General features: G+C 37.0%; 1 protein-coding gene across 2 annotated transcripts in view; it reads right to left on the bottom strand.

Moving 5' to 3' along the window:
• Positions 1 to 277: 277 nt before the first annotated feature.
• The window catches only part of BMS1 (BMS1 ribosome biogenesis factor), a 68,061-nt gene continuing 43,832 nt past the window's right edge, over positions 278 to 24,506 (bottom strand). For both annotated transcript variants that reach the window (XM_045810019.2, XM_087862924.1), the window contains exons 13-23: positions 24,400 to 24,481; positions 10,908 to 10,981; positions 10,076 to 10,249; positions 7,315 to 7,503; positions 7,045 to 7,225; positions 6,572 to 6,630; positions 5,479 to 5,601; positions 4,392 to 4,539; positions 3,867 to 4,042; positions 1,653 to 1,814; positions 278 to 1,127 (exon numbers count right to left, since the gene is read on the bottom strand). In XM_045810019.2, the coding sequence (XP_045665975.2) occupies positions 897 to 1,127; positions 1,653 to 1,814; positions 3,867 to 4,042; positions 4,392 to 4,539; positions 5,479 to 5,601; positions 6,572 to 6,630; positions 7,045 to 7,225; positions 7,315 to 7,503; positions 10,076 to 10,249; positions 10,908 to 10,981; positions 24,400 to 24,481 (1,599 nt within the window). In that variant the 3' untranslated portion in view covers positions 278 to 896. The remainder of the gene's footprint in view (positions 1,128 to 1,652; positions 1,815 to 3,866; positions 4,043 to 4,391; positions 4,540 to 5,478; positions 5,602 to 6,571; positions 6,631 to 7,044; positions 7,226 to 7,314; positions 7,504 to 10,075; positions 10,250 to 10,907; positions 10,982 to 24,399; positions 24,482 to 24,506) is intronic.

The raw sequence follows: 24,506 nt of genomic DNA, 5'->3' as shown, positions 1-24,506 counted from the left end.
ATTCAGTGACAGAGCAGGAATTTAATTAATTCATCCCTGCATTTATTGTCCTCCTACAAGGTGCCTGACACCATGAGCATTCAGTTCTGGGTACAGAACCGGGAGCGGGCGAGCAGCACAGGTGGCCACCTCAGGAGGGAGTCGTTCAGGGCAGCGCTGCCCAGGTATTTGGATCTCAAGGTCTTTCCACTCTTAAAAACGACCAAGGACTTCAAAGAGTTCTTCTTCAAGTGTGTTGTATCTATCAATTTTTACTATGTAAGTAATGAAAGCTAAGAAAATTTTAAAATACTTTTTATTAATTTGTTGTAAAAGAACACAAACTAGCCCATTACATGGTTAACATAAATGAACAGAAGCCGCTGGCTTCTCCCATCTGTAGTCAGGCTCCTGGGCTACCGCACATCACACGGCCCCTGGGAAACTCAGCTGTGCACTGGCCCATACGTTCTTTTCTAAAAGTTTAAAGCTTGAGTTTTCCAGTCAATATTTTTCCCCCTCTGGAAGACCCACCATGAAGGTGGCAGAATAAGCAATTATCCACAATCATCAAGCATTCATCCCTAATGAAAACTATTAGGCCAAAATTAACAGGAAAGTATTTTAATGACATTTTCATAGCACAAACAATTAAACTGAGACAGGTAAGAGGAATGGGAAGGAATCTACAAAACCATAAATAATATTCCTTTAAATCTTGACAAAACCTAGATGCTGAGAATGAACAGGTGTCCTATCAGGAGAGTTTCCATTTCTCTTCTCAAAGGCACAGTGTGGGCAACAAATCCAACAAAGAGGCCTTTCTTGGGCTCCAGTGCCCTGTTGTCATTTACAAGTACTGTGATATTTGAAACCATCGATCTCTGCAGGTGCAAACGACAGTGTCTGTCTGAAGCTCATTTTGATGGCTCCTCAGGCCCCTTCAGGCTGGACTTCTGATTTCTCCTTTCTTTCTGACCCTGAATTCGGAAGAGCTTCTTCCTGAGGTCCTTCTGCCGCTTCAGTTTCTCTTCCTCCTCCTTCTGCTTCACTTTGAAGTGTTCTTTATTGTGCACATGTCGTTGCTCCTTGGCCTTCTTCATCTTCTGACTGTGCACTGTACTCAGAGCATCCAGCAGTGCAAGGATCTGACAAGGACAAAACCCAGTGAACATCACGATACTCATACACCGTGCTTTCCTTCTATGTTTCAGGGGACCTAAACACCTCAGCTGATGTATCAAAACTAGAATCAATCCATGATCCAAATGAATATTAACTCAGGGAAAATTCATCCTGAACTAGGAAATCATAATTGCATGGAGGCATAAGTAGCAGCATATTTACTGAGCAAAATACTTAAATAATGGCCTTTACCACAAAACCACCTTTGTTAATCACTGTGGATATTACGTCCAACTAAGACAGAGTGACTTGCCAGCTGGGTGCCTATTACTCTCCATTAAAATGCGTAAGACACAGCATGACTAAACAAAAGAAGAGAAATGGACTCTGCCCTTTCCTCTAACTTCCGGTTCTAGTGCCTCAAGTAAGTCTGGCTCTTATCCTTCCCTGAAGAAAAATGAGAATGCAACGGAAACACTAACTGTGCTACTGAAAGCATTATTTTCACATCTAAATGCAACACGCAGGAAGCCATCTGCTGACAGTACCTTCCGCTCATGAGGTTCCCGTATGACGGCTGGTCTCAGCCTGTCCTTCGGCATCTTGCCTGCCTTTGCTTGGGTCTTAGGCTTGTTCTTAAATGGCAGGGCCTTCTGCAAGGCTTTTGGAATGTGCAGTGAATTAAAATGTTTCTTTTGCCTCACGATCGGCTAAAAAGAAAAATAAAAACAGCGATGTATTTAAATTATGATCTATATGCATTTAAAACTTGACTAAAATCTTCTCACTGGATTGACTTTTCCACATGATTTAACACCAGAGTCTGCTGATCATCAGAAATGGGAATTCAATCATCCATCAAATGTGACTGCCTCAATGGATGTACATTGCTCTAGGTGAAACAGACAAATACACAGAATATACTTACAATTCTCCCAAAAAATCAACTGTGTCCATGTCTACAGTATGAACTATGGAGATCTCAGCAGAGCAGATGAACATATTCAAAGTTTCTTTTAATGGAAAACCCACACCTTATTTTGGGGGACTGAGGTAGTTTCTTCTAGCCTAATAACAATAATCTGGGCGTTCATCTTCACTATCAACGTCTATGGATTTAAGGACACAGCTCTTCTTCTAATCAGCAGCAGCTTAAGTGTTCCCATCCCTGATTCTCATTAAAGAGTTTAACTTTATTCTGTTTCTGACGGAAGGCCAGCTGAGAAAAATGAGATTTAAATGACATATAAAGCCCAAACACTCTCTACATTCAATGTTTAAGGTAATCTAAATTCTATGCTTAAATTGAGATGACCAAAATTCTTAACTGCCTCAAAAATAGTTAATAAGTGGCAAGTCTTCCCCCAAGGTCAATGTCAACTATATAGAGAATATTTCTGCTATGTCTTTAAATTTATTATTAAAGACATCATCCACGATAATATTCAATATTCTCTGCTTACACCTAAAATGTTTAGAATGAAGGAACTCAGAGAAATCACATTCTGAAAAAAAGAGTAAGCACCACAAGCTAGAAGTGGTACTTGGAGGTACCATGTCCTATAGTATATTTTATTAGAAATTCATGTAACATGATTCAAAATTTTATTTTTAATTATTTTATTAAAAAAGTAATGCCTGGGAAATTTCTGTTTCTGGCAGAATGGCAGACTGATATTCTGAACCCCCTCTTATTTATAAAACAATTTATATTTATCCTGCATTAAAACAAATCTTTTCAAATGCACTGTTAACCTGTGAAGAAAATAATGAAAGTTCTGAAAGACCAAAATCCAAATGAAACGGGATTTTGAAAGGCACTGAGAACTTAAAATTAAAAAAATACTGATGATGCCAACTACTGGCAACTACTGTTGGAGGGAGTCTAACCTGGTAGTGTACACCAGAATACTATAGGCATCATACAGTGAAGCTGGACACATGCATACCCCGTACCTGGCAATCCCAACCTGGGGGGATCAAAGCAAAAGAAATGTGTGCACACGTACACCAAATAAGTTACATGTAAGTGTTCAGGGCAGCATTTACAATGGCCAAAAGTTGGAAATAATGTCCATCAATGAATAAACTGACATTATAACATAATAGATTTCTACTCGACAATAACCACAAATGAAAAACTGCAAGAACATGAATGAATCTCATAAAACTGAATGAAAAGAAACCACGCAAAACAGTATATGCTATATTTTATAAAACTCAAAACAGGCAGAACTAATTTACATGCAGGAGTCCAGAGAATGGCTATCTTTGAGGTGGAGGTGGGAGAGTGACAAGGAGAAGTCACAAGGGGGCTTTTGTTGTGCTGGTAATTCTATTGTTCCATCCAGGTGATGGCAATTTGATTGTGTTAAATTCATGAGCTGTATGTTACGATCCATATATTTTCTGTATTTATGTTAATACTGCACTACAAAGTTTATTAAAACTTTCCCCAAAAAAAACCCCACTCACATTGCTTCAATAAAAATTAGCACATTAATGTTTTTAAAAGTAATACATGTATCTGATGGGAAAAAAATAGTTCAAAAGAGCATACAATGAAAAGCTGGTCTCCTTTCCAACCCATGAAAACCCCTATTACCATTTTCCTGCATTCTTTCTAAAATATTCTATGAATATATATGTTCATTCAAATTTAATGGTAGACTTCCTACTTGAAAATTCAAACCATAGAAAACATTATGTACAAAGCATCTGGATGACCCCCATCTATGGAGCACGTGTGTGAGTGACTGTACCTTATACAAAGAGTCCTTGTTGGGCTTTAGTTTGACACCATGGGCAAGCCGGAGTTGACCAGTGGTCCGCATCCCTGACCAGGTGTCTTTCTCACCAACTGGTTTCAACAAAGATGTTACTGGGTTATAGAAGGCTGGAATGGAGACAGGATACCAGGTTCTCATGAAGACAATATCTGGAAAAAGAGATAACTTACTTTAACATTTTCAAAAGAAGATTCATAACCATCTTGTCAAACAAAAGAACAAAGCACTCAATCCCAAACTTCTCTAACTGGCTGCACAGTTTTAAGAGAGACTTCACCAAGCAAACTACTCCTGAATATCACAAATCTTGTACTGGGTATGAATCACATGGCTCCACACCCAGCATGACTTGGAATACTGCATAAGATGCTCCAACCAGGGAGAGCTGGAGCCAACTCTAAATTTCAACAACGAACTACAACCTCTACTCCACACTGACTACAAATCAATAGTGAATGGTAACACGCTGTTATGATTACACCACAAAGTTATATTTACCACTCATCAGCAACTTATCCTCAAAGCTGGCTCGGAAAGCTCCTTCTGGAGCCCGGAGTGCTTTCTTGATCTGTCCCCTTATGCCACTGACAGTTCGAATCACAGCGCCTTCAAATTTGGCCACTTCCAAGGCAGAATTAAACATTCCCTATAGGTACGTGAAAAAAAATACGTACACACAAAATCAGATATTTTACTTCTTAGTTCATAAATGAATCCTTGGTTTAAAAAAAACCAACTTCTTTAATAGTGATAAAATAATCAAAATGTTTTTTCCCCAGTAAGAGTGGAATTACTAGGTGAAAAGGAATACAATTCTATTTCATCTTCCCCAAAATAACATTAATCAAGATTCTACTGCAGGCTCATCAGCATGCTCATCACTGATATCTTTGTAGAAGAAAAGATCAAAAAGATATCTATTAGACTGAACTGGCCTAGAGAACCTTTGCTGTCATCGACCAGGGCTGGGCTACAGCTCATATCCTATGACTTAGGTGTGCATGCTCTGAAAATAAAGAGAGCTGGATAAATGCCGGTGACATTATTACCTGATATTACAAGAATATTTTATGATCATCTTAACTCAGGACTTTTATGGAAACCCCCACTAATAAGATTTTCAATAAATGTCACTCAAACTACGCTCCCACGTTATACTGCATAAAAGAGCATCCATTTCTCCATACCCCTGCCAACAAGTATTTTACAAAATGTCTATTTTTCTACTGAGGTGTTTAACAAACCTATGATTTCCCCCCTTTCTTAACACAAACCCAAAAGGCAGGAAAAAAAAAAAAACAGTGAATGAGATTACATATTTTCAATATTAGTTCTGCCAGTGTCACATGGAATAAGGAATAACTTGATTAGTAAGTATCTCTATTAACGTCACCTTAAAATTTTCTGAGCATATTTAAGTAACATAGAGACCAATACAAAGAAGTAAACCAAAAACAGCAAAGACTAAGTTTATAAAAGATTCCAAATACTCTTTTGAAAACATCAGATTATATTTTAGAAGTATTTCATTCCTCCTTCAATAAAATATTCATTTATAAATATGTGAGTATACAGATATACGGACCTTAATGAATGACGTATTCTTGAAAATTTTATAAGGAAAACCAGTTAGCTTTAATTTCTTCACAATTTTTATGGATTTATCCAGATCGAGGACAACTCCCGTGGCAGCTATCCGGAAATCAGGCTGGGAAGAACCCCCAAAATTTGAATATAGGAATAAATCAGCAAGAGAAAAACTATAATTCTATGATGCAATAAATTACTAAAGTACATTTCACTTACAACCAGCTAAAATAGAACAAGAAAGAATATCTGAACATGCAAAGCAGTATTTTAACAAAACCAATTTCAAGCTACAATACATGTAAGCCAAACTAATGATGATGTCCTGAGTATTCTCTGGAGGGTGATTTTACTATAACATGATTTCAAAACAATGACCAATTTGGTATGGAAAGGAATAAGAAAATTTGGTTACAATGTTTAAGAAATTAAATCGTGGACCCCCAGGGGAGATTTCATCTGCTCATTATTCTGTTTTCTGTCAAATAGGGCCAATAAAACCTGCTCTAATCGATCAAATAAAGGCTGTGTGAACATACTTTGCTAAACCAGCATTACTAGGAGGTAGTCTTATGTAGCTGGTATCCGAAGTATCCTTAGAACCTAGTACAATGATTAGTACACGGTGAGCACTACTTAAATATTTTTAGAAAAGTAGGTTAAGCGACCGACTCTTGATTTCAGCTTGGGTCATGATCTCAGGATTGTGGGATCGAGCCCCATGTTGGGCTCCAAGCTCAGTAGGGAGTCTGCTTGAAGATTTTCTCCCTCTCTCACTCTCTCTCTGCCTCTGCCCCCCCACGCATATGTGCACACTCTCTAAAATAAATCTAAAGAAAGAAAGAAAGGAAGAAAGAAAGAAGCCCAAAAAATGCATAAAAATATAAAATATCATCAATACCATACTAATTCTACCTCTCCCTCATTCCCACATCCTACTTAAAAAGATGTAGGAAAATTAAAAGCAAAGAGAAGTTTGCTATAAGTACTAAAAATGAGTCATTTTCAACTTCAAGTTTCATGTACATGTTCCATATTCAAGACATACTTCTCAAACACAATCTGGAAAATCAAACATTCAAGATATTTACCATTATGCCACTGACAGACTGTACCGCCAAGAAACCAGTTCCCTGTGGAGTGATCGGACCTTAAAGAAAATAGGAAAAAGAAAGAAAGAAAAAGAAATACAGTGAATCACAAATTTTGGATTCTGTTTTACATATGTACTTCATAAGCTTTTTTTTTTTTTTAAAGATTTTATTTATTTATTTGACAGAGACAGAGACAGCCAGAGAGAGAGGGAACACAAGCAGGGGGAGTGGGAGAGGAAGAAGCAGGCTCATAGCAGAGGAGCCTGATGTGGGGCTCGATCCCATAACGCTGGGATCCCGCCCTGAGCCGAAGGCAGACGCTTAACCGCTGTGCCGCCCAGGCGCCCCTACATATGTACTTCAATCCAAAAAAAAGAGAAAAATCTTATGAATTGGGATTTAATGGCGAAAAGCAAAACTATTAATGGCTTAAATTAACCTACAAGCAAGTTATTCCAATCACAAATTACCCCAAAAGGTTGCTCCACAATGCATGTGCTGTGGGGTGTATTTTAGAAGCCTTTGTCTTCCATTGTGGTCTTCGATATAATAGAGTGGAATAGTCTGAAACCTCCTCCACCCTACAGAAAAAATGATTGGATCTCGGGACTTGAGGATTTTCTTATACCAACGATGTTTCTTCAGACGCATCTGAGGGGAGAAGAGATTTCAATGAGATTAGTGGTGGAAGTATGTCCCAAGAACCCCAACTGTCGAAGCACGCAGCAAAGGGTACCTACCTGTACATATCCGACATTGCCTTCACTATTGCCCAAACCACCCAAAATCATTGGGTAATGGGGGTCAAAGTTAAGCACAAATTCACAGGGGACATTTTCTATCTCAATTCGAACATACATCCCAGGTCGAAAACCCTCATATTGAACTCTGGCTTCGTCATCTTGATCCTCAAATTCTGCTCGGTTAAGCTGTATATGAGAGCAGGAAAAAAAAAACCAACAATAAAAAACCGACAATGCTGTTATCTTTAACATATGTAAGATTAACATTTAAAAAAACGAGCACTTTCTCATAAAGGAACATGGACATAATCACTTACGCCTTATCCTAATTAAAAATAACATACATTCTTATCTGTACAGTTTGTTCAGGATATGACCCAACTGTCTTCTCCTTTGTTGCTCCAAGGTACAGCAAATGCAAACAACTCTGAAAGCAACCCTTATTGCTGGTCAGCCAACCAACACTCTCAGCTTCCCAGTCCACACTTTCTTTTCTTACTCTCCAATATCCAATATCCACTATCCAATATCTCCCTCCCTCATCCTCAGTCTCAGCCATTGACTGTTTCTTAGTTCACTCAAAAACTAAGCAGTCTGAAAGAATTTCCACAGCCATCTCTTTTACCAGGGTTTACACCCACATCCAGCCTTTTAGTATATCTTGTTTTTATTATATTACTTATTATATTATTGAAATTAATTAAAATAAAATAAAAATTTTAAATTCAGTCCCCTGGTCACAGTAGTCACATTTCAAGTGATCCGTATCAACACATGGCTAGTGGCTACAATATAAGACAGCACAGACAGACAGTTCCATTATTACAGAAAGTTCTACTGGGCAGCTGCTATAGATTTATTTTATGCCAAACTTCACTTGCATACTAGATATCATTCACTTCTACTGAAATTTATTCCAACAGGTCTTGCCTGTTATTTCTCCCATCTTAACATCTTCTTTTGACTCCACTTCCTCCAACTACTGCCCCATTTCTCTGCTTCTCTCTGAAGTAAAATGGCTTATAAGTTTTCTATAGTCATAGTCTCTAGTTCCTCTGCTCCCATTCTCTTAAATCCTCCCAACTTGGACTTTAACCCACGCTCCATAAAAATGCTTGCCAAAATCACATAGGGCCTCCACATTCCAATCCAGTTGTCAATTTTGTCTTCATTGTGGTTAATACATCAGCAGGATTTAAAATAATTTATCCCTCCTTCTACAGTGGCTTCCAGATTACTTCATGTTCTCTTCGATTTCTTCTCTCTCCTGAGCACTGCTCAAACCCCACTGCTGCTTCATCGTCTCCGCCCAGCCTCTTACAATGGAGCACCCGCTGTCAGTCCTAGTCCTCTCCTCACCTGACTGCACGCTCACTTCCCAGGGCATCCCATCCACTTCACGGCTTTAAGTAGCAACCAGATGCTGAGGACTGTACGCCTAAGTCCCTGGCCCCAACCTCTTTCCAGGGCTCCTCACTGACTACCTGAAGCTCCACTTGTCTGAGAGAGATCTCAAACCCAACAGCTCTAAACCTCATCTTTTTAGACAAACCTGCAGCAACTAGAGGCTTTCCTATCTTACTGACAACTCCATCCTTCCAGCAAGTTATCCTTGCTTCCTCTCACACACCCCACAGTCCATCTACCTTTGATCTACCTTTCAAAAGCATATTCAGAATCTGACTTTCTCTTTCGTCTCCACTGCCACACACCTCCTGACCCCCCCCCCCAGAGAGTCACCTTAATCTTACTGAACTCTTGCCACACCAATCCTTTCAAAGGTAAGCAAGTCATACATGTCTCTCCTCTGTTCGAAACCCCCCACGGGTCCCCACTTTACTCAGAGTAAAAAATTCAAAGTACTTTACAACAGGCCACAAGATTCTGGGTGATTTTAAGTTATAAATGGACTGAAGCAAAGACTTCAGAACTAGCTTTACACATCTTAGTTACTTCTATCAAAAGTCAGTACAGACTTAGAACCACTATGTTAATGACTAACCTGGAGATACTTTCTTCGAACAGATGAAAGCCTAGGTTGGGCAAAGCCCGCTGATCGCATTTTCAGAAATCATATACTTAACCTCTATAAGATGTATTAAGGTATGTTCTAGCTTACAGGAATTATTGGTAGCCCCCCCTTGTCAAAGCACAACAAACACTCGCCATCAACTGCATACACATCTTTGTATCTCCTTCAGAGTGAGTTCATCAACTCAGTCTGTTCGGCATCCTGGGCAGGGGGGTCAGACCATCTTCTTTTCAGCATTCCACATGTTCCCTTTATCTCCACATCTGACCTGACACTTGAAATAGCCTCTGAACTCTGACCAAGGTGAGTTTTTAGAAAAGCTTCCCTGGAGCACTGGTGTGTGCATAGAATCACCTACCCATTCAAATTATTTAATTATGGTTCCAGGGAGCAGTAAACAGAATGCAAAGGCAATGCCTGCATTTAAATAAACACGGTCTCAAATCACTACACTGAGAGATCCTCAGCAGTAGCTGCCTATCTCAGCCATTTCTGCTTCCTCCAATGCTTGCTATAAAATAGACACTGATATCTTTCTGGTCAATTTCTGACTGAAAAAACAATCAGATGACTGCATGAATAAACACACTTATCTGCATCTTGACCTAAGAGTCCAAACCTGAGGCACAGAAGCAGGTCAGGAAGCAGAGACCTAAACAAGATTATGTATTCACAATACTGTATTACAGCCTTGAAATAAAGCTGATAGGAACCAAGTTTTCTTACCTGTGCTTGTTTATGCATTTCTCCTTTAAGATCATCAAAATACGTGCTTTCTCCTTCATCATATTCTGCATCAAACATCTCCTTCAATTTTCTCTTCTTATCCAAATGCTTTTTCTTGGCACTTTCCTCTGCACCGGGGTCAATTTCTTCCTTAACTTCTTCTGCATCTTCAATCTTAAATTTCCAGAAGAGAAAATTTTGTAAAAGTTTGTGGAGATCTGTTCTTTAAACACTGAAGCAGATTTCTAAAGTTCTATGCGAGCTGCAAAACTCTTGGTTATGATCATCATGAAAACAAAACAAAAAACAAACCAAACCAAAACACAGCCTTTGGTTCTAAATAACAAGTACAACTGCAAGAGACATTTAGACATCTGCACTACAATACACTGTCACTCCTTAATCTGGCTGGGAATGCCAAACATAAATAAAAATAACAGCAAGTGTCCCCCCCAGATGCTCCCCAAACAGTGTTCTAAAGAAATATCAGGGCGAATAGGGATTTAGTTTTTTTAAATGGGACTTAAATTTAAGAAGAGGAGAATGATGGCAAAAGGAATGGTAGAGAGAAAGACAATGACTCAGGAGCTAAACTTTCAGACTGAAGAATCAAAATGACAGCAAAAGGTAGCAGGTGTCACCCAAAAGATCAAGAAAAACAACCCAACAACTTCAATCTGTTCCCAAACTCCGTATTTTTAGGAAGGAATCTATCTACTCTGTAATCTACACAGATAATAAGATTTGCATTTCTTAATATGGGCCTCTCTCAGAACATATTGACCACAGATCAAGGACCAGTTACTGACAGCCAGCCATGACAAAATCATACCTGAGTATCTGCGCCCGGTTTTCCCTTGTGCACGTCCCCTGTTTCCAGGTCTTCAAAGTCACCATAGAGCTCCTCTGGGAAAAGAACACCCAAATGTCCTCTGTGAACAGGGCTTGCACATGACACCGTAGCACCACCAGGTGCACTGTGTACTCTGAAGCCCAAATTTCATTTTTACCCTTCTTATTGCTACACATCCCAGCAGAATCCTGTACTTACACAGGCTTCTTTTTCTTGTTGAATTGTCAGTATTTCACCACCTGTTTGGATGAAGCACATGGACCCAGCCCATATTTCCTTACTTTACTTCGATATCCCACTTAGCCAAGAGCTATTTTTCCAGTACAGGTGGTAAACACTTTGCAGCAGAGATGCACACAGAGATATATGCATGGCCCTACAGGTGAGTCCCTAAGACCAACAGTGACATGAACAAACCATGGCTTGATTAACAGCACATAAGAACTAAGAGTCTCAGTAGTAAGGTCAACACAACACAATGCATGGCATACCTAGGAAAAATCTTGGATTACATAAAAATACAGGACTTAGAGTAAGAATGGTACCCAAAATAATGCTGAACCACATGAAAGAGCTCATTAATTCACTCATCTATTTGTTTTTAGAGCTCTAAGTTTGGCTATGGGTCCTATCCTTAAAAGAAAAAGATGCTAAAACTCCTTTGGGAAGCAATATTTAGAAGTAATATTTAGATAAAACATTTTCATATAAGAAAGGGCCAAAGAACTAAAGAGCCAAAGAAGATACAATAGATGGGAAGATTCTATTTGTAATAAAAACGAAAAAGGTCAAAATACTTAGGAATAAACCTTACAAGAAATGTGCCAAAACTTTAATTAAAAAACTTAAAAAGCTTTAATATGCTACCAAAGAACCCATGGAATAGACATCAGCTAACACTTTCAAGTGCTTTACAGACTTCGTTGCTCTAAGTACCTTAACTACATTCTTTTAACAGGACCTAATGAAGTAGGTGTGGTTCATGTTATCTACTGAACAAATAAAGATTACCATGTATTTGAAAAAGAAGACTCAATATCTAAAAGATGTTAATTCTGCTTTTATCACAGTTATAATAAAAAACACCACCAAGAGAAGACACCCTACTGAATGGGAGAAGATATTTGCAAATGACATATCCAATAAAAGGTTAGTATCCAAAAAATATATAGAACTCGATACCAAAAAAAACCCAAATAATTCAATTAAAAATGGGCAGAAGACATGAACAGACATTTCTCCACTGACCAACAGACACATGAAAAGATGCTCAACATCACTCACTGTCAGGTAAATGCAAATCAAAACCACAATGAGATCCAACTCACACCTGTCAAAATGGCTAAAATAAAAAACACAAAAAACAAGTGTTGGCGAGGATGTGGAGAAAAAGGAACTCTTGTGCACTGCTGATGGGAATGCAAACTGGTGCAGGAAGATAGTATGGAGGTTCCTCAAAAAATTAAAAATAGAACTATCACATAATCCAGTAATTGCACTACTGGGTATTTACCCAAAGAATATGAAAATACTAATTTGAGAGGATATATGCATCCCTATGTTTACTATGGCATTATTTACAATAGCCAAATTATGGAAGTAGCACAAGCATCTATTGGTAGATGAGTAAAGAAGATGTGGGTTGTGTGTGTGTGCAAATATATAAAATGCAATATTATTCAGCCATCAAAAAGAATGAAATCTTGCCATTTGCAACAACATGAACGGAGCTAGAGAGTACAATACTAAGCAAAATAAGTTAGTCAGAAAAAGACAATTACTATATGATTTCACTCATATGTGGAATATAAGAAACAAAACAAACGAGCAAGGGGGAAAAAAAGACAAACCAAAAACCTCTCTTAACTATAAAGAACAAAGAGATGGTTACCAGTGGAGAGGAGGTTGGGGGGATGACTGAAATAAGGGGATTAAGAGTACACTTGTCATGATGAGCACTGAGTAATATACATAAGTGTTAAATCACTATATTGTACATCTGAAACTAATATAATACTGTAAGTTAACCATACCAGAATTAAAATAAAAAAAAAAAAACCAACACAGATTTCTGGTCTGGAAAAGACAGTGTAGACTTATTTCTTCTGTTCCTCCCAACTAAGTATAAACAACTCCAAAAATAACACAAGAGCCCAAGGAAAACCAAGAACTCTGAAAGGTGTAAAGAAAAAAAGGGCTGGGTGAGAGTCCCCGGGACCAGAAGAATGACATAATGGCCAGTGGCTCACTATATCACAACCCACAGAAAGGCAATTCAGAGCCACTGTTTCCCAACCCCTAACCTAGCAAAAGAAGGTAGACCAGGTGGACTCAATGTTTCCTCAGATCAAACTCAGATCTTAGCAGCAACACCAGGTAAACTGGGTGCTTTGAAAGCCCCACTGACAATAAGTGATGAGGGGAAGTGTTTGCCTTCCCCGAAGAGCCTGCATCTCCTTTTATCCACCAAGATACACCAGGTGGCCAAGGGTTATTGGCAAAGGGAGATTCTGCCAGGCATGAGGCTCTCCTCCCCCATCTAAAAACAGGTGTGCTCTGGCAGGACCAGCAAAGATATCCCCACAGCAAGCAAACTATCCCTTCAGGCCAAGACAATCTTTGCCCACCTAGCCACAACAGGGGGCCTAGATGAGGGAAGCTCCTCTGTCTCCTCAGGCAGCACCTGAAGAGACCAGTGGCATCAGATAAACTAAGCAGATCAAAATAGCGTCAAAAAGGCTCTAAAATTAAATTGTCATTGGAACCATAGCCCATAAAGTAGACCAGGACTTGCACACTAAACCTAAACAAGAGGACAGCATGCTAAAATAAAAAGATTACATAGGACCCAGTGTCTCCTAACATAAAAACCAAAATGTGTAGGATACAATAGAAAATCACCTGTCATAACCCAATCCGGGAAAATTTTAACTGAAATGTGAAAAGACAACTGAAACCAACAATAAAATGAATCAGGTGTGGAAACTATCTGACTTGTATCTTAAAGCAGCCATTACAAAAATGTTTCATCAAGCAAATACAAATCCTTCGGTAACAAACAAAAAACTGAAAATCTCAGCAAAGAAACTGAAGAACGAAGCAGAAATTATAGAACTGAAAAATACAACAGAAGAAATTTTAAAAGCTTGCTGGATGGGCTCAATATTAAGAGTGGAGATGACAGAGGGTAGAATCAGAGAACTTGAGGTCAGGTCAACAGAATTCATCCAGTCTGAACAACATAGAGGAAAATAGCCAAAAAAAAAAAAAAAAAAAAAAAAATGAGCAGAGCCTCATCGACCTGTGAGGCAGAAACAAAAGATCCACCATTTATATGATCTCACAAGGATACCTGGATTGAAGAAATAATGACTGAAGCTTCCCAAATTCTGTAAAAGACATAAACTTAACAGATTCAAGAAGCTGAGCAAATTTCAGAGTAAACCCAACAAAATCTTCACCGAACTACTGAAAACTGAAAACAAAAATAAAAATCTTGTGAGCAGGGGCGCCTGGGTGGCACAGCGGTTAAGCGTCTGCCTTCGGCTCAGGGCGTGATCCCGGCGTTATGGGATCGAGCCCCACATCAGGCTCCTCCGCTATGAGCCTGCTTCTTCCTCTCCCACTACTCCCCCTGCTTGTGTTCCCTCTCTCACTGGCTGTCTCTATCTGTGTTAAATAAATAAATAAAATCTTTAAAACAATAAAAATAAAAATAAAATAAATAAAAAATTTTTTTAAAAAATCTTGTGAGCAGCCAGAAAGAAATGACAGATTCACAACAATTCAAAATGACAGTGCATTTCCCCTCTGAAATCAGAGGTCAGAAGGAAGTGGTACATTTTTCATATGCTGAAGGAAAGAACTGTCAGCTACGAATTCTATATCCAGTGCAACTATCCTTCAGAAATGAAGGGTTGGAAATAAAGACATTCTCAGATGGAGAACAACTACAGGAATCCATCACTAGCATCCTACTCTTAAAAAATAGCTCAAGTGGGGCACCTGGATGGCTCAGTTGGTTAAGTGTCTGATTTCAGCTCAGATCATGATATCAGGGTCCTGGGATCGAGCCCCGCATCAGCCTCCCTGCTCAGCAGGGAGGTCTGCTTCTCCCTGTCCCTCTGCTGCCACTCGTGCTCACTCACTCAGCTCCCTCTCCAATAAATAAAATCTTTTTTAAAAAAATGGCTAAAGAAAGTTCTTAAGCAGCGAGTATTAATTATAAAAGAAAAAATCTGGGACCACTGGGAAAAAAAAGAAAAAACAAACAAAAGACCAGAAATATGAATACATACAATAAAATAGCCTTTTTCTTATGAGTTTTTAAAATCATATTTGAAGATTGAAAAAAAATTATAGCACTATCTACTACACAAACCAATAATATTTAAAAGTGGGAAAGATAAAGGGACCAAAATGGAAGAAAAATTTCCACGTTACTCAAAATGATAAAATGCTGGCAATCCAGGCACGCCTGGGTGGCTCAGTCATTAAGTATCTGCCTTCGGCTCAGGTCATGGTCCCAGTGTTCTGGGATCGAGCCCCGCATTGGGCTCCCTGCTTAGCGGGAAGCCTGCTTCTCCCTCTCCCACTCCCCCTGCTTGTGTTCCCTCTCTCGCTGCCTCTCTCTCTGTCAAATAAGTAAAATCAATCTTAAAAAAAAAATGCTGGCACTCTAGGCTATTATATTACAATGAGCAACCACTACAAAAACTAGATGAAGAGATACTCAAAAACACTGTAAACATATTTAGAAGAAAGAAAATGAAAACAGAGGAAAAACAGAAAAATTAGAATCAGAGTAAACAAACAACAAAATAGTAAAATATCAGACTTACACAATTACATATCAATAAGTACCCTAAATGTAAATGGCATAATATACCAATCAAAATACTGACAGAACAGAAGCACATAACCTACTATATATGCTGTTTACAAGAAACTCCCCTTAGATTTAACAACCCAAGTTTGAAAGTAAAAGAAGGGGAAAGATATACTGCGCAACTCAACTCTTAAAAAAGCAAATATGGCTAAATTATTACCTCATAAAATAAACTTCAGAGCAAAGAAAATTATCAGAGCCAGAGAAGGACTTAACTGAACTGGAAGACCTAAGATTCATGGGCTGCCTTGACATCCTTGAGCCTCACAGGGTCCCAAAGGTCTAGCTGTGAGTCGGCCTGCCAGATATGTCCCCACCCTATGGGAAAGGCTCCCCATTCTGACAGTTCTTTTACAGTTGGACGACCCGCGTCCCACCTATCCTTCAACCTAACAGGTTTCACTTCACCTCTCTGCCAGCCCATGTATTATTCAATACATTAATCACATCCTGTCAAGAGAACCAGAGGTCATCCTGTGCTCATATAGGTGCAAAAAAGCCTTTGTCTCAATGCCCCTGGTTGTTCAATCTCCGCATGGCATGCAGTGTTCTCGTCCCTCAGGCTGTGAGTGTATGTGACTAATAAACTGCTGTCAATCGCATCTGTCCAGTGTCAGCTGTTGTGTGTTCGGCCATCCCCATAACCCTAGAGCTGGAATCTTTCCTTCACAAATGGGGTGAATAGGAGGTGATCATAATACACAACAACAAAAGGATCAATCCACCAGAAAGACATAACAATCCTAAACATATGTGCACCAAACAGAGCCTCAAATGTAAGCAGCAAAAATTGATAGAGCTGGAAGAGACAGATAAGTCCAAAATAATACATGGTGACTTCAATATCCTTCTCTTGGGAACTGATAAAATTAGTCAGAAAATCAGCAAAGATATAGAAGATCTGAACAATACGTCCCACCCAACAGAATCTAACTGACATATATAGAACATGATACCCAACAATAGCAGAATAAACAATTTTTAAAGCATCCACAGAACATCTACCAAGACAGGGCACAGTGTGGACAATAAAGCAAATCTAAACAAATGTAAAACATCTGAAATCATGAGTATGTTCTTAGAATATAATGTAATTAAACTGAAAATCAATAACAAAAAGACAAGAAAATTCCTAAACATTTTGTAGTTTGTTTGTAGGCAAAAAACACTAACTAATGCATGGATCAAAGAGAAGTCTCACAGGAAATATAAAAATGCATACAACTGAATGAAAATGGAAATAACAACATAGGAAAATTTGGGGCGAGCAGCTAAGCAGTGCAGAGAAAGCAATTTACAGCACTAAATGTTCACACTGGAAATGAGAAAAGGTCTCAAACCAATAATCTAAGAAAACTGAAAAGTACAAAATAACCTAAAACAAGCAAAGAACCGAAATAATAGAGAGCAAAAACCAGTAAAATTGAAAACTGGAACACAGAAATCAATGAAACCAAAAGCTGATTATTTGAAAAAAATCAACAAAATTAATAAACCTTACTGACAAAGAGAAAAAGGAGGAGGACACAAGTCACCAATTATCAAGAATGAAATGGGATTACCGCAACAGGTCCTGCAGCCATTGAAAGGTTATTAAACAAATACTATGAGTATTTTACTAAGAATACCCAAGCTAGCTTCTTGGAGAAGGCACTTAGTGAAACTTTCACTTCGCCAAAAGCCTTTGAAATTCCTTGAAAACCATAAGATAGCAAAATTCAGCCCAGATGGAATAAATAACCTAAATTATTTAAATTATCCTATAACCATTAAAGAAATAAAACTTGTCATTATAAGCTCCCAAAAAAGAAATCTCCAGGCCCTGACCATTTCACTGAAGGTTATACCAAACATTTTAAAAATTAACATTGCAATTCTACACAATCTATTCCAGAAAGCAGAAAAATTGGGAATACTTCTGAATCATTTCATGAAGCCAGTATTACTCTGATACCAAAACTAAATGAAGACAGTACCAAAAAAAAAAATCCCCCAAAACAAAAAACCAACAACACAATAGACCAGTTATCTCTCATAAACTTAGATGCAAAATTCCTTAACAATATACTACCAAATAAAGTTCAACAACATATAAAAAAGAATTATATATCATGACCAAGTGGGATTTATTCCAGATATGCAAAGCTGATTCAAAATTCAAAAATTAATCAATGCAATCCACTGTATCAAAAGGGTAAAGAATAAAAAATTCATATGATCACATCAACTGACACTGAAAGACATTTGACAAAATTCACCACCCATTCATAACTAAACAAAACAAAACAAAACAAAAAAAGAAAAAAACCATCTCTCAGAATACCAGGAATACAGAGGAATGAAGCACATAAACAGCATCCACAGAGAAACCAAACTAACATCATACGTAACAGTGAAAAATACTGAGAACAAGGCAAGGTTTCTTCTTAGCACTAATCCTAGTCATTTATATAAGAAAAAATTTAAATTAAATATAAATATATTTAATATACATATAAATATAATTATAATTGCACTGCTGGGTATTTACCCCAGAAACACAAAAACACTAACTCAAAAGGATACATGCACCCCCATGTTTACGGCAGCATTATTTTCAATAGCCAAACTACAGAAGCGGCCCAAGTGTCCATTGATAGATAAATAGATAAAGAAGATGTGGTATGTACATATATACAATGGAATATCATTCAGCCATCAAAAAATGAAATCTTGCCATCTGCAACAACATGGATGGATCTAGAGAGTATAACGCTAAGCAAAATAAGTCAGTCAGAGAAAGATAAATACCATATGATCTCACTCATATGTGAAATTTAAGGAACAAAACAAATGAGCAAAGGAAAAAAGAGGGAGACAAACCAAGAAACAGACTCTTAGCTATAGAGAACAAACTGATGGTTACCAGAGAGGAGGTAGGTGAGGAGACGGGGATTAAAGAGTACACTTAACACAATGAAAAAAATAAATAAAATGATTATAAATAAATAAAAATAAAAGTCACACAGGTTGAAAAGAGAAAAAATAATACTGTTCCTATTTGCAGATAACACAAATATGTAAAAAATCCTAAGCAATCGACAAAAAGAAAATTCCCTCCCAACTAATAAGTTGAGTTCAGCAGAATAAAAGATCAAAACATAAAAATCAAAATGAAATACTTTAGTATAAACTTATCAAAATATATTCACCATTAGGATACCAAAAATTATAAAATACTGATGAAGGAAATTAAAGAAAAATAAATGCTCCTGGATTAGAATACTCAATATAGTAACTAAGATTCTCCCCAAATTGATCTATAGGTTTAATGCAACTCCTATCAAAATCTCAGCAGTTTTTTTTGTAGATACAGACAAGCTTATTCTAACATTTATATGCAGTCACAAGCCCTAGGATAAACCAATCTTGAAAAAGAAGAATAAAGTGAGAGGAATCACTCTACCCAGTATTAACGATTACTATGTAACCACAGTAACCAAGATAGTGGGGTATGGGTGGAAGGACTGACACATGAATCAATGGAACACAAGAGAACCCAGAAATAAACCCACACAAAGATGCTCAACTAATTTTTGACAAAGGTGCAAAAGCAAATCAATGAAATAAAAAGTGCTTGAGGACTATACACTTCAGGCAAAAATATAACCCTTAACCTAAACCTCACACCTTATAAAGAAATCAAAATAGAGGTGGCTGGGTGGCTCAGTCAGTTAAGTGGTCAATTCTTGGTTTCAGCTCAGGTTGTGATCTCATGGGTTGTGAGAGCCCCACATGCCAGACTCCACATTCAGTGGGGAGTCTGCTTGAAGATTCTCTCCTTCTGCCCCTACTCGCATGTATGCCCCCCCTGAAAGAAATAAATCTTGAAAAAAAAATCAAAACAGATTGCTGCCATAAACAGAAAATAATAAGAGTATAAAATTCTTAGAAAACAACATAGGAGAAAATCATCAGGATCTAGGAATAGAAAATAATTCCTAAACTTGACATGATCCCTAAAGAAGATAAATGATAAATTGGGCCTCATCAAAACTAAAAGCTTTTGCTTTGTGAAAGGCACTATTAGGAAAATGAAAAGACAAGCTACATACTAGGAGAAAGTATCTGCAAACCACATAGCCAATAATGGAATAAAATATATAAAGAACTTCCAATATTCAACATTTAAAAAAAGAAGCCAATAAGAAAAAGGGCAAAAGACATCCATGAACATTTTATAAAAGAATACACTGCAAATAATAAAATGTGGCAAAAAAATGATAAAATGCTCACCATCATCAGCCATCACGGAAATATAAAATGAAACCACAGTGAAATACCACTATTAGACTGGCTAAAATAAATAACAGTGAGGACACCAAATATTGGCAAGGATATGAAGAAACCAGATCATTCATATTACTGGTGGAAATATAAAACAGCCCAACTACTTTGGCAGTTTCCTATAAAGCTAAATATGCAATTACCATACAACCCAGCAATTGTATTCTTAGGTATTTATCCCAGAAAAATAGGAAGTTCACATTTATATAAAAACCTGTACATAAATGTTCACGGCAGTTCAATTCTCAATAGCCAAAAACTGGAAACAACCCAGATGTACTTCAGCGGGTGAATGGTTAAGCAAACTGCTACATCCCTATCAGGAAATACTACTCTGCAATAAAAAGGAATAAACTACAGTCACATGCAACAACTTGGATGGATCTCTCTAGGGAATTATGATGAATGGAAAAAAAATGAATCATAAAAGGTTACATACTGTATGATTCTGTTTATTTAACATTCTTAAAAATTATAACATTATAGAAATGAAAAACAGGTAAGTGGTTGACAGGTAGGAACTTGGAGATGGGTAACAGCAAGGAGCTAAATGTGTTTAAAAAAGAGCAATACGAGGTATCCTATGGTGATGGAAATGTTCTGTATTGTAACTGCTTGCAGATACATAAACCTACACGTGATAAAATAGCATAGAACTAAATACACACAGACAAAACATATGAGCACAAGTAAAACAGGAAATCTACATAAGATCAGTGGGGGCGCCTGGGTGGCACAGCGGTTAAGCGTCTGCCTTCGGCTCAGGGCGTGATCCCGGCGTTATGGGATCGAGCTCCACATCGGGCTCCTCTGCTATGAGCCTGCTTCTTCCTCTCCCACTCCCCCTGCTTGTGTTCCCTCTCTCGCTGGCTGTCTCTATCTCTGTCAAATAAATAAATAAAATCTAAAAAAAAAAAAAAAAAGATCAGTGGATGGTATCAACATTAATATAAAAGTTGTGGTGTTGTACTATACAGGACACAGAACAATATAGAAGAGACCTCTCCGTATTAGTTCTCACACATGCATGTCAATTTAATTCAGTCTACAATTATCTCAAAACAGGAAGTTTATTAGAGAAAAAACACTACCAACTTTTCTTTTGGAAATAGAAAAGATGATTCTGAAGTTCACATGGAAAAATAAGCAAAATCAGGACAAAGCAAGGATGTCTACTTTGAGTTCTAACCAACACTGCACTGGAAGTTTTAAGCCTGTGTCAAGGCAAGAAAAATAATAAGTCATCCAGATAGAAAAGAAAGAAGTAAAACGGTCTTTATTTATTTTTTTAGTAAAACTGTCTTTAATCACAGATCATACATGATGTCTTCGCAGAAAATTCTATGAAATATACAAAAAAAGCTGTGTATAACTAATGAGTGATTTGGCAAGGTTGCATCATAGAAGATTAATATACAAAAATCAACTGTGTTTCTATATATTAACAACAAACAAATGCCAACTGAAATTAAAATCTCATTTAAATATTAATGACAATATGAAATACTTAGGGACACATTTATTAAGAGATAAGTAAGAACTGTATCCTGAAAACACTGCTGAGAGATATTTAAAAACAAAATAAATGGAGAGACGTACTATGTTCACAAATCAGAAAATTCAGTATTGTTAAAATGTCAATTTCTCCAAAACTGTTTCACTAATTCCATGAAATCCTAATCAAAACAGCAGGGAGCTTTTTTGGGTAGGAATTGGCAAGCTGATTTTAAAACATATGAAAGTGCAAAGGACCCAAAACAGCCAAAACAACTTTGGAAAAAGAATAAAGTTTGAAGACATAAACTACTTAATTTTAAGATTAATTATAAAGCTATTGTTAATCAAGACAGTACAATATTGATATAAAAATAAACAAATATAGGGGCACCTGGATGGCTCAGTTGGTTAAGCACCTGACTCTTGATATTGGCTCAGGCCATGATCTTTGGCTCATGGTCCTGGGAACCAGCCCTGTGTCAGGCTCTACACTCAGTACGGAGCCTGCTTGGGATTCTCTCTTCCCCTCTTCTTCTGCTCCCTCTCTCGTGCTCTCTCTCTCTCAAAAAAATAAGTAAAATCTTTAATAAAATAAAATAAAACAAAACAAATATATGAATGGAACAGAATAGAATCCAGAAATACTCGCCCATATGTGGTCAACCAATGAAAGGCAATTCAGTGTGAGTAAAGGATAGTCTTTTTAACAAATAGCACTGGAGAAAGTGGATATCCACAAGCAAAAAAAAAAAAGAAAAAAAGAAAAAAAAAAAAAAACCAGAAACCTTTGACCCATACCTAATACCACATAAAAAATTAACTCAAAATGGATTACATACCTAAATGTAAACCTAAACCTTAAGAGTCATAGAAGAAAATACATGAGAAAATCTTCATTACCTTGGATGGGGCAAAGATTTCTTGATACACTGTCAAAAGCATAGTCCATTAAAAAAAATTGCCCTTCAACAAAATTAAAAACTTTTGCTGTACAAAAGACACTATTAAAAATATGAAAAGACAAACCACACACTGGGCAAAAATAATTAAAATCACAACTGATAAAGGACTTAAGTAAATTAAATAGATTAAAATACGAGACAAGAGATTTGACAGACACTTCACCAAAGAAACAGATGGAATATAGCACACAAAAATGCTCAATATCATTAGTTATTAGGAAAATACACATTAAAACCATGAGATATCATTCCATACCTAAAGACTGTCTAAAACTAAAATGACCGACCATATCAAGTATTGGCAAGGACGTGTAATAACTGGAAATCTCATTAAGTGCTAATGGCAATACAAAATGGTACAACCACTTAGGAAAACAATTAGGCTATTTCTTAAAAAATTAAACATAACATCTACCACATGATCCATTTAGCCCACTCTGAGGTATGGAACCAACAGAAATGAAAGCAGTTGTTCAAATAAAAACTTGTACAAGAATGTTCACAGTAGCTTTATTTGCAATAGCCAAAATCCAGAAATAACCTATATGTCACCAACGGGTGAACAGATAAACTGCAGTGCATCATACAAGGGAATACTACTCACTAATAAAAGAAATCAACTATTCAGTAATAAAAAGGGACGAAGATGTAACAGGATGGACTATCCCAAAATACTTACGCTGAGTAGAAGTTAGAAAAGAGTACATACTGTGTGATTCCACTTACATAAAATTCTAGAGGGTACAAACTACTCTATAGTGACAGAAAGCAGATGAATGGCTAAAAGCAGAAAAATATTTGCAACCAATGAAGGAGGATAAATATCCTTTCAAATCAGTAAAAAAACACATTAATATCTCATTAGAAAAATGAGCAAAGAACACAAAGAATTCAGCAAAGAAATGCCATAGGCAACATACCTTAAATATTCTCACTTATTAATAATCAAAGGAATGCCAGTTATAAATATAAGAAGAATATTTTCATTTATCAAATTGCCAAAAATAACATTTTGTTATGGGTAGTATTCAATATTGAATGAAAGCAGTAAAATGTAAGTACTAAGATACACGGCTTATGGGCACATAAATAAGAACGACTTTCTGAAAAACCTTTTGGCAGTTGTGGTTCACAAAAATGACTCAACAATTCCAAGTTTTATGAATCTAACTTATGAAAATAAAAAATGTGATCCAAGAGTTATTTCAAGGTGCTCCAGTGCAGTTATTTATAATATGGAAAAGGTAAATTGCTTAAATGAGAAACTGTGAATTGAATTAGGATATGATAGAAATAAATCGTAAACATGAGACCTCTGAAAAAATTTAATGATGCAATTTATATAAAGTAAGATTATAACTAGAAATTTTAAAAATCTATAAATGACTAGAAGTAAATAACCTCAAAAACTTAACAAAAGTTTTTTAACAGATGGTGGAGGTTATGATATGACTTTTTATTCTAGATGTTCTACAATGTACACTACCTTCATTATTAAAAAGAAAAATACGTTACTTGAGTTTATTTTTCACACACACAAAAATCCATTTTTAACAAGCACATGGTAAAATTTATGGAAAGCCTCCCACTTTTCTTTAAGGTCCATATCTAATAAGTCAGTTAACTGGGGGAAGAAAATAAGATCATCATAAAAAGAAGAACCAGAATATTACCCATAAACTCCCCTGTCAGCGTTCTCCAAAGCATTTCACATTTGCCTATTACTTCCAACTTTTAAAGACATGGAATAAAATATAGAGAAGACAGTCTACTCTGAAAAATATGGCACTTTACTTACCATCTTCTGCTAAAATCTTGGCTGCATCTTTATCCTCTTCCCACTTCCCAGTCACAAAGCAATCTCTGATACTGTTCATAACCTTACACAGAAAAACCAGCACTTAG

This window comes from Ursus americanus, chromosome 6 (genome assembly GCF_024610735.1).
Source record: "Ursus americanus isolate L20-20 chromosome 6, mUrsAme1.1.p, whole genome shotgun sequence".
Classification (NCBI taxonomy): domain Eukaryota; kingdom Metazoa; phylum Chordata; class Mammalia; order Carnivora; family Ursidae; genus Ursus; species Ursus americanus.
The sequence above is the reverse complement of the archived record's forward strand: the minus strand, read 5'-3'. Positions and strand labels throughout refer to the sequence as shown.